The 10841-nt window shown below is 44.4% G+C and overlaps 1 protein-coding gene across 1 annotated transcript; it reads left to right on the top strand.

Annotated features, from left to right (window-relative positions):
• Nucleotides 1-2554: 2554 nt before the first annotated feature.
• Nucleotides 2555-10465, top strand: PLPP5 (phospholipid phosphatase 5; the record flags this gene model as incomplete). The annotated part of the gene is made up of 7 exons (XM_081082689.1): nt 2555-2631; nt 2789-2897; nt 3546-3636; nt 4229-4292; nt 4590-4714; nt 5560-5730; nt 7054-10465. The coding sequence occupies 7 exons, from the start codon at nt 2555-2557 to the stop codon at nt 7215-7217; spliced, it is 801 nt and encodes a 266-aa protein (XP_080938815.1). The 3' UTR covers nt 7218-10465.
• Between the last annotated feature and the right edge of the window lie 376 nt (nt 10466-10841).

Genomic DNA, 10841 nt, shown 5'->3' with positions numbered 1-10841 from the left:
GGGCCACATAGAACCGGTCTGTGGTTATTTGTCAACAAAGAAGAGAACTTTCTCCCATTTTCAGATTAGCGAGGGCATAGATATAATTAGTCAGCTTTGTCATGTATTGACAAATATTGAAAAGTTGGAAATTTGTATATACTGAAGTCTACCAACTTTTACCTGGGGTGGGGCACAGGGAGAAAAGGGGGTGGGGGAGTAGGAGAAGGGAGGGGGCGATGATGTTTACCACAGGTGCGAAGTAGTCACTTTAACTTTGAGACCTCTGCCTCATGAATTCAGGTTTTTTAAGTACTTGAAATTCTTCAGATTCTCCTTATGTTAACAGTTATTTTAAAATTTATGAAGTAGAAAACATTGTTTTATATACTGTTTTGAAAATAGCCTAGTCTCTTCTCCTCTTTCACTCGGATTAAAGGTGAAGTTCTGCAAGTGGGAGAGCGTGTTCACAGTAGGTTTCTCAGATCTAATGTACACATCTGAGGGAGAGACTCCTGCATGGGACGCCAGCAGCATTTTGATGAATATTTCCTATGTATGTTCTTTATCCTTTTGTCAACCTAAGCACCTCTTCTTTCTTTCTAATGTATGCCTGCCTGGGAAGGGGGTGGGGGGAATTTGCACTTATGTTACACTCTTGAAATGCTGGGTGTAACCTGTGTGTTTAAAAACCATTTCCATTCTTTTTTTTTGTCAGTCCATTGCTTAAGTGACCAGTTAGGTGCTGTGGCACATACGTATGAAGGGGGAGGAGAGAGAGAGTTACCTGTTTTTTGGTAGCCTCTGAAAGTCATTAACGTGTAATAAAAGGGAAAAGATGAGTAGTTGCCAAAGTCATTTATTCAGTCCTTCGTTTTCTTATGTGGCGTTACTGTATCTGCGTATTGGTAAGAAGCACCCTCAGGTTCAGTACTCCCTTCCCTGCCCACCAGACTTCTGATATGCGTGAATGCAGATTATCTGGATTAGGTATTGATAGGTATTCTTGTCAGTTTGGAAGTGGACTGGATAAAATTTGTTTATATCTCTCCCTTTATTTCATTTATGCTGTCACATACCCTATGTTAAAAAAGAAAATTATTATTGCCACAGACAACCAAGTTGCTAAATGATGATTACAACTGGCTAATAATAAGATTCTTTTTATATACAAGGGTGTGTGCAAATTTGAATTGATATGAGAAATTCATTTTTACTCACTTGTGATATTGCACAAACACAGATACCTACAGATTCTGTTTTCGTTTCCTTGTGATCTTTATCTATGATAACAACCTTTGTAGATTGGTTATTTCTGTACTTTATCTGTAATAAACTTTGTAGATCCTGTGAAATGTTATTTTACCTAAATCACTTGAGACTTGAGTCTTTAGTAACAAAGCACCAATATTCACTAAAGTCAATCTCTTTTGAGTTTCTGTGACTTGGCTAGAAGCTCAACACTAAAGGATTAGTGACCATTTTTCCTGGGGGTGTTCCACTAGGGCATTACTGTATATCGACTTGATGTTGCCACACAGACTTCAAGATATATATTTTGGGGATTTTGTTGATTGGCCTATGTTTTATTGCATAGTGTGGAGTGTGAAAAGCTTGGTTAACCTGTATATAGATAGCTTATTGTTGACTCGTTATCGTGTATTTAGGATTGCCTGTAATATTTAAGCTGCTTACTGCTATCTGTGCTGGTAGAAATATACAATTTTTGTATATTATATTTACTGAGATGTTGCCTTTTTTATTTTATAAATACTTTGGAATTCAAATGTGGTTTGTTTTGTTGGGGGGTTTTTTGCTTCCATGAGGATTAATTTGGAAAGGTTTTTAATGACATTCCACTGATTTCAGATTTTGCTTGAGATTGACTTCAATAAATTGTCCTGTATGTTCCAAATTAAATATGTGGACTTGTTCATTGCCTGTGGTTTCTTGCTATAAGTCACTGGGCCAGAGGCCTTCCTGGGAGGGAGGGGACTGGCTGCGGTGCCGCCCTACCCAGTGCGCCAACTCTCAGTCAGCAAGGCCTGCAGCACAGCAAGTCCTGGGTGCGAGGTGAGTACATCTTCCTTAAAAATGCAACGCTGCTAATAAACTGGGACCGGGAAATGCAGAGGTTTTGTGTTCGTGGAGGAAAGGTCCTTGGAGAATGGTGCTGCGTGCTTTGGTACCCTCTGAGAATATCCAGGCACTGGCCAGTTGGCGAAGGACATGACTGGGAAGCTGAAATCACTTTCATCCCATTGGTTTATCAGTCGGGAAGGTAGCCTGCGTGGCAGGACACTGGGAACTAGCTCTTTGCCGAATGCACCGGAGAGCAGCACTGCTTGCTTTCCGTCCCTTTTGCTAGGTGATCTGAGAACACGCCAAGCTGCCGCTCCTTCCTGGACGGCTGACTGCCCGTCAGCCCGGCTAAGGAGGCTGAGCGCCTCCCTTGCGTGCAGTTCCCCGAGTGCCCGCCAGGGGGCGCTGACAGCCGCTGAGACCCGGCCTCCGGGACCGCCTCGCGTCCTCGGCGCGGCTGCCACGTCAGCGCGCGTCCCGGCTGAGCGGCGGCATGGCTGGGATGAGGAAGACAGCGGCGGCCCTCGGGGCCGAACTGGGCGTGCGGATCGCACTGTTCACGGCCTTCCTGTAAGCGGCTTACGGATCGGACTCCAGGGCGCGACACCCTCTTGCATGGACCGGGTGGGAGGGGCCCCGCAGCGCTGCAGGCTCTTCCGAGGTCGAGGTCGCGGGGAGCCGGAGGGAAGCAGACCAACGTGCTCTGCACTTTTTTGTTTCCCTTCAGGGTAACAGAGCTGCTCCCTCCCTTCCAGAGGCTTATCCAGCCCGAGGAGATGTGGCTGTACCGGAATCCGTATGTGGAAGCAGAGTATTTCCCTACCAAGTCGATGTTTGTGCGTGGAGAACGAGCCCTTCCTCCTGCCCCTGGGGACTGCGAACTGGGCGTTAACGCTGGGAAGCCAAAGCGGTCATTCTGGCTCCAAAATGGGCTTGTGGGGAGCTGATTACTCGCTTTGATAACGTGCGAAGATGTTGCTTCCTAATGTTTAAGAGTCAGGTTTAGGGCGCCCTCGCCAGTGCGTTGGGAGCCAAGGTCTGTGAGCGCAGTGCCGAGGGTGTCGGGCCATTAGAGAGGCTGAACCCACTGGAGACCGCCGAGCGCGTTAACCCAGACGCTGAGTTTGTCTTCCTGGGAAGCGGTTGGGTCTGACTTGAGTTCTGTCACTTCCATCCCTCTTCCTGTGGGACAGCGGTTCTCAACCTGTGGGTCGCGACCCCTTTGGGGGTTGAACGACCCTTTCACAGGGGTCGCCTAAATACATCCTGCGTATCAGATATTTACATTATGATTCATAACAGGAGCAAAATTACAGTTATGAAGTAGCAACGAAAATAATGTTATGGTTGGGGGCCACCACAACATGAGGAACTGCATGAAAGGGTCACGGCATTAGGAAGGTTGAGAACCACTGCGTGTGGGAGCTCCTTCACCAACTGGCTTTGTGGTTTTGTTTGTTAACCTTTGGCATGTTCTGGTTCAGGTCATTGCATTTCTCTCTCCACTGTCTCTGATCCTCCTGGCCAAATGTCTCAAGAAGGCGGACACAACAGACAGCAAACAAGCCTGCCTGGGTGAGAGCTAACCCTTTCTAGCTGGTGTCTTGCCTTAGTGCTGGACTGGGAAGGCAGGGTGTGGCCTCAGGGTGTGGAAGCCACCGAGTTCTATATTCCTGAAGTACTTGTATCTGCCCTGGACCCCACTTGTTACCCTGGGAGACAGAAATAGCACTGTAAGAACTTTCAGCCTCACAGGTGTGCCTGCATGCCCTGGGTGATGTGTGCCTCAGAAATGCCTTCAGCCTGCACAGTTCTCCTGTGCCACACTGAGCAGCCAGTTGAGGGCCAGAATCATGTCGTTGTTGTTGTTAATCCTCACCTGAGGATATTTTTTCCATTGATTTTCAGAGAGAGTCGAAGGGAAGGGGAGCTAGAAACATTGATGTGACAGAGACACATCGATTGGTTGCCTCCGGCACACGTCCCAACAGAGGCCAGGGGTTGAACCTGCAACAACCAGGGTATGTTGAACCGAGACCCTTTGGAGCGCGGCCTGAGCCTGACCATTCCTCTAACTCAGAAAGGCCATGTCTGTTGTCACTGAGGCAGTGACCATGCAGTTCCTTCGAAGTGGATGCCACTAACGATAGGTTTCTTTGTCTTCCAGCTGCCAGCCTTGCCCTGGTTCTGAATGGTGTCTTTACCAACACAATAAAGCTGATAGTGGGGAGGTAAGTGACAAGAGGGAGCCACCAGTGCCTGCCTCGGCCTTCCCGCGGCAGGAGAGACGGTTGATGGCACTCGGCACACATCTTTCCCCTCATCCTTCTCTTCTTCACCCAGCCTGTTCTTGCTCCCTTCCCTGCCCCTCAGTCCTGCGGATGACACTGGGCTCTTTTCGATCCCAATCTCATGATTTTGCCCGGGACACTATTTAACCAACAGTTAACAGGATTATGGATGTCTGATACACTACAATATAATTTCTGGAGTTGTGACTAGAAATGACATCTGCTCATTTCTTCCAGACCACGCCCGGACTTCTTCTACCGCTGCTTCCCTGATGGGCAAGCCCATTCTGACCTGACGTGCACAGGAGATGAGGATGTGGTGAATGAGGGCCGTAAGAGCTTCCCTAGTGGACATGCTTCCTGTATGCCTACCCTGCGGACTCTACTTCTGTGGTTTGGGGGATCATTGCATTTACCGTAGGAAGCTTGTGAGGATGGAAACATCGTACTACTCTTGTTCTTGTATCTAGAAATTGGAGACACCCCCCATCTTTTAAGAACCCCAAGATTTCACAAGCCTGAGCCTCAAATATTAGGGTAAATATTCAAAAATAGGGGAGGTAGTTTACCTTCATGAGATGTGAACATTTTATTACTATTACTATTGTATTATTTGTTAGATCTTACCACCTGGTACTAGTCATAGAAATATTAACTAACCTTTGACACTATGTGTCAGGTGTTTTGAAAAGCATTTTATTTTTTAAAATATGTTTTTATTGATTTCAGAGAGGAAGGGAAAGAGAGAGAGAAACATCAATGATGAGAGAAACATCAAGTGGCTGCCTCCTGCACACCCCCACAATGGAGATCGAGCCCACAACCCGGGCGTGTGCCCGAACCAGGAATCGAACTGTGACCTCCTGATTCATAGGTTGACTCTCACTGAGCCACACCAGCTAGTGGACAGCATTTTAGATTCTACCTCATTTGACACTCTACTAGCCCAATGAAGTGGGTACTATTATTTTTACGATTCCCATTTATACATGAGAAAACTAAGGCATCGAGAAGTAAAGTAACCTGCCCAAAGTCATACCCCCAGTACTCCAAAAACTATTAGGATAAATATTAATTTTGCATCACAAAATAAAGTGTTTAATTTTTCCTTTAGTTTCCCTCTATGTTCGTGTCCCCTGGCCTCCCACTTGCAGATTAGTGAGTAGCTTCCTTGAAATCGTACACTTACAGGTCTTCTCTCTTCTAGTTGCATTTGCTGGGCTGGCCTTTGCTTCCTTCTACCTGGCAGGGAAGTTACACTGCTTCACACCACAAGGCCGTGGAAAATCTTGGAGGTTCTGTGCCTTTCTGTCACCTCTTCTTCTAGCAACTGTGATTGCACTGTCCCGCACCTGTGACTACAAGCATCACTGGCAAGGTAAGCAAGGTCTTAATGCCATGGAAGCTTCCATGTATCTGTCACTCATCATTTTATCTCCAGCACCTGGCACAGAGGAGATGCTCATTAAGAGTCTGTTGAATGAATAAACCAGTGAGTATGGGATGGTCTGGGGCCTATCCTGAGAGAATGCATTTATAACTATATGAAAGATGAGAAAGGAGACTGGACCTTTTAAAGAGATAACCAAGAATTAATGTCCTAATTTTTCCATTATTTTGAGCATCATAAATTTAGAATAAACTACAGTGGGGCCTTGACTTATGAGTTTAATTTGTTCCGTGATGGAGCTCGTAACTCAAATTACTCATATGTCAAGTCAATTGTGAACGAGTGAGACACGTGATGCTGGGCTGATGTGGCGTTCACTGTGACATTCGCTGCGCCAACTAGCGGTGGGGTATCTGAAGCTGGCTCATAACCCGAATTTTAGCTCGCAACTCAAAGCAAAAAATCGGCCGAGAGACGGCTCGTATCTCGAAAAACTCGGTAGTCGGGACACTCGTAAGTCAAGGCCCCACTGTATAAGAAATGTTTTACAACAAACCTCAAAGCTCAAATTTATTTACTGTCTTAAAATAAAATTCAAGTTGTCTGAGATCTTGTTCAGAAATGAAACTAAAATTCAATGAACGTAAACTAATTTTTTTAAAAGAGAGACGACTCCTGAAGAGTTTATTCCTTCCTCTAGAATGCTTTAAGTGGTGAAAACAAGGAAAACTGTTAATAGCATGAAGTGAACCTTTGTTAATCTAATGTACTTGAAAAAGGCTTCTTATACTTAACTAAAAATGTGTTTTGCTTTGGTGCTTAGAGAACAATCTGATAATCCTGTAAACTTTATGGTCAAACTGAGAAGACCCTAAACCTGGGTTTTTGCAGCCCAAACAATGAGAATAACCTGGAGGGCCAAGTTCTCTATACTGTGTGCTGTCTAACATGATTGAAGAGTCTAATACAGTGGTTCTCAACCTTCCTAATGCCATGACCCTTTAATACAGTTCCTCATGTTGTGGTGACCCCCCAACCATAAAATTATTTTCGTTGCTACTTCATAACTGTAATTTTGCTACCGTTATGAATCGTAATGTAAATATCTGATATGCAGGATGTATTTCCATTGTTACAGATTGGACATAATTAAAGCATAGTGATTAATCACAAAAACAATATGTGTTTTCCGATGGTCTTAGGCGACCCCTGTGAAAGGGGCGTTCGATCCCCCAAAGGGGTCGCGACCCACAGGTTGAGAACCGCTAGTCTAATATGATTAAGAGAAGACTTCATCTCCTCTCTCTTCAGATGTTCTAACTGGATCCGTGATTGGCCTGACATTTGCCTATGTCTGCTACCGGCAGTATTACCCTCCTCTGACTGATGCAGAATGCCATAAACCATTTCACAACACACTTGTACTACCCACTGCACAAAAGAATTCTATGGATCCTTATCATCTTGATATTTAGAAACTGGAGCTACCTCAATGAAGAATAGGTGAATCAGCCCCTCCTCTCTGGACCATGGGAAGACAAGAATTTCCTACCTTTTGACCTGTTAAAAGATACAAGTGAGGACATCAGCATTTCATTCTATTCCATATGATTATGCAGTTTTTCCCCTGCTCACATGAATTCATCATGAGGAGTCACAAGGTTCCTTTTCACTACTGTATGCCATGCATTCTCATAAGAGATCCTTCAATAATACTCCAACAGCGTACGAATCTGGTTCATAAGATTGGTATCCCAAGGTCTACAGAGGTGTTTCTACATATAATGCCTTTGTTGTTGTTAATCCTCACCCAAGGATATTTTTTCCATTGATTTTGTGAGAGAGCGGGAGGGAGGGGGATAGACAGAGGGAGAGAAACATAGATTGGTTGCCTCCCTCACATACTCCAATCCCGAGGATTGAGTGTCCAACTGAGGTACATGCCCTTGACTGGAATCGAACCCGAGATCCTTCAGTCCATAGGCTGACTATCTACTGAGCCAAACCAGCTAGGGCATAAATGCCTCCCTTAGAAGGATCTTGTCACAAGGAAGCCTTTACATAGCCCTACTTTATCCTAAAAGCTAGAGTCAATTCTCAAAACTTCATTTCCTATACCTCAAAATCTTAAAATTTAGGGCATGACCAACTACATTATTTTAGTTCCGTTTACTTTCTCTGGTGACAGTTCCATTAAGCCTTAACTAGGGAAGTATCCGTTTCTGGCTGGTTTACCACTGCTTTGCATATCTTATCCAAGTCCAGCTAGATAGTGCTGCCTATTTTTAATACTGTGGACATAAGTGATTTGTCAAATTACTAAGTAAACACAATAAAAAAGAAAATGGTTAGGAGTGTGGTTTCAGTGCTAATAACTGATGACTGTTTCTACCTCATTTGTCCTTAACTGTGTTCATAAGCTTCTTTCTCTCCCTTCATGACCGAAGATCTTCCCAAATGCATCAACTTTGCCAACTGGCTAAGGCAGGAAAGAAAAATAACAGAGATCATTATCTGAAGGACAAATCTTTTTCTGTCCCTCTTCATAATGAACTAAAAGGAACAATTACAGGATATCATTAGAATGGATGCTCTAGTACCTACAGCTAACTTTCTCTATTGAGGTTATATGTTAAACTAGAGGCGCAGTGCACAAAAATTTGTGCACTCAGGAAGGGGGTCCCTCACCCCTTCCTGTGCCCTCTTGAGTCTGGGACTCCTCAGGGGATGTCCGTCCAACTGCTGGCTTAGGCCTGCTCCCCAGGGGGACTGGGCCTAAGCTGGCAGTCAGACATCCCTCTGGCAGCCCAACAGCCCTCGGGGGATGTCCACTTGCCAGTGGGGAGCAGGCCTAAGCTGCAGTTGGACATCCTTAGTGCTGCTGAGGTGGGAGAGGCTCCCAGCACCACCGCTGTACTGGCAGCCATCAACCTGGCTTGTGGCTGAGCAGAGCTCCCCCTGTGGGAATGCACTGAGCACCAGGGGACAGCTCCTACATTGAGCATCTGCCCCCTGGTGGTAAGTGTGTATCATAGTGACCAGTCATTCCCAGTTGTTCTGCTGTTAGGGTCAATTTGCATATTACCCTTTTATTATATAGGATAGAGGCCTGGTTCATGGGTGGGGCCGGCTGGTTTGCCCTGAAGGGTGTCCTGGATCAGGGTAGGGGTCCCCAATGGGGTGCCTGGCCATCCTGGGTGAGGGGCTGATGGCTGTTTGCAGGCTGGCCACGGCCCCCAGCCACCTAAGCTCCCAATGGAGGCTGGCTGGAAGCAGGTATCTGGGATTTATTTATCTTCTATAATTAAAACTTTGTTGCCTTGAGCAGAGGCCACAGCCAGTCAGGGCAGGCAGGAAGCTTGGCTTCCTCTATTGCTGGGGCAACCAAGCCTCCTGCTTGCTCCTGCTCCGTGGCTGCGGCTGTCATCTTGGCTGGGTTAATTTGCATATAATTGCTCTGATTGGCTGTTGGGCGTAGCAGAGGTGCGGTCACTTTGCATGTTTCTCTTTTATTATATTAGATATGACCTTGTCTTATACATTAATTTCTATAACATATTTTCAGTGTATCTTTTCCCTTTAGTAAATGCGATACTCAAATAAAATGGTGAATGTGTGTGTAGCGTTTGAGAGCTGGAACATTTCCAGAGTAAAGCACTGGTTTCCCCTTCTGACATAAGTGATTCAACTACAGTAGTAGCTGATTTCTGTAAACTTCAAAGGACAGTCTCAGTATTTGCCTTTAAACCACCACGCTATAAACTCTAAACTATATCTGCCTATGACAATGAAAACACCAGGCAAGGGAAAAGAACTTAACTATTAGCTTTTTGCTCAAAAGTTTTATTTTTTTTAAATGTGTTTAGCAATCCACAGGGGAAGAGAAAATGGTTATTATACAGAATTTCTTTATGGTGAATGAACCAGGTAACGGTAGGCAACGGGTCAATATGGTTTTATTTCAGTATTTACTCAAGTTTTAAATATAATCATGTAAAAAAAACAGACATTTCAAAAAGTGCAAAATATTACAAAGCTAATCAGTGCTATTAATCTTTCCATGCAAACAATACCAATTCTGGAGTTGAGGCTATGTATAAAATGGTACTCTACCAGAGTTTTAAAACAGGCTTGGTCAAGAGACTGCACATGACACAACAGAAATAGTGCAAGTAATACACAACTAAAATCCCTCCCATTGAGGTGCCAACAATAATCAAGGCTCAACTACAGGAGGTATGCAGCCCACACACAGGATGCACCTGGAGTGCCCAGCTTGAGTGATCGAGGAGGCTATGCCACTGGACACTATAGGAAACCCACTGCATTAGGTCACTCTACAAAGCCTGAGAGATGTAGCAGCTCTACTTAATACACAGAAACAAACACAGGGAAACTATCAAAATGAGGAGACAAAGAAATGTCCCAAATGAAAGAACAAAACTCCAGAAAAAGAACTAAACAAAATGGAAACAAGAAATCTAGATGCAGAGTTCAAAACACTGATTATAAGGATGCTCAACTAACTTAGAACTTCAGCAGCATGAAAAACGACATGGAAACCATAAAAAAAGGACCAGTCAGAAATGAAGGATATACTAACTGAAATGAAGAATAATTTACAAGGAATCAACAATAGAGTAGAAAAAGCTAAGAATCAAATCAGCAATTTGGACTATAAGGAAGCAAAAAACACACGATCAGAACAGCAAAATAATCATCCAAAAAAATGAGAACAGTGTAAGGAGCTCTGGGACAACTTCAAGCATACCAACAGTCGCATCATGGGGTGGCCAGAGGAGAAGAGAGAGCAAGAAATTGAAAATCTGTTTGAAAAAAATGACAGAAAACCCCTAACCTGGTAAAGGAAATAGACACACAAATCCAGGAAGTTCAGAGAGTTCCAAATAAGATGGACCCCAAAAGACCCACACCAAGCACATCATAATTAAAAAGCAAAAGGTTAAAAACAATCTTAAAAGCAGCAAGAGAAAAATAGTTACCTACAAGGGAGCTCCCATAAAACTGTCGGCTGATTTCTCAACAGAAACTTTGCAAGCCAGAAGGGATTGGCAAGAAATATTCAAAGTGATGATCAT

The sequence above is a fragment of the Myotis nattereri genome (assembly GCF_964212035.1).
Source record: "Myotis nattereri genome assembly, chromosome: 2".
In the NCBI taxonomy this organism is placed as follows: Eukaryota; Metazoa; Chordata; class Mammalia; order Chiroptera; family Vespertilionidae; genus Myotis; species Myotis nattereri.
Note: the sequence above shows the minus strand (reverse complement) of the source record. Positions and strands in the feature narration are given on the sequence as shown.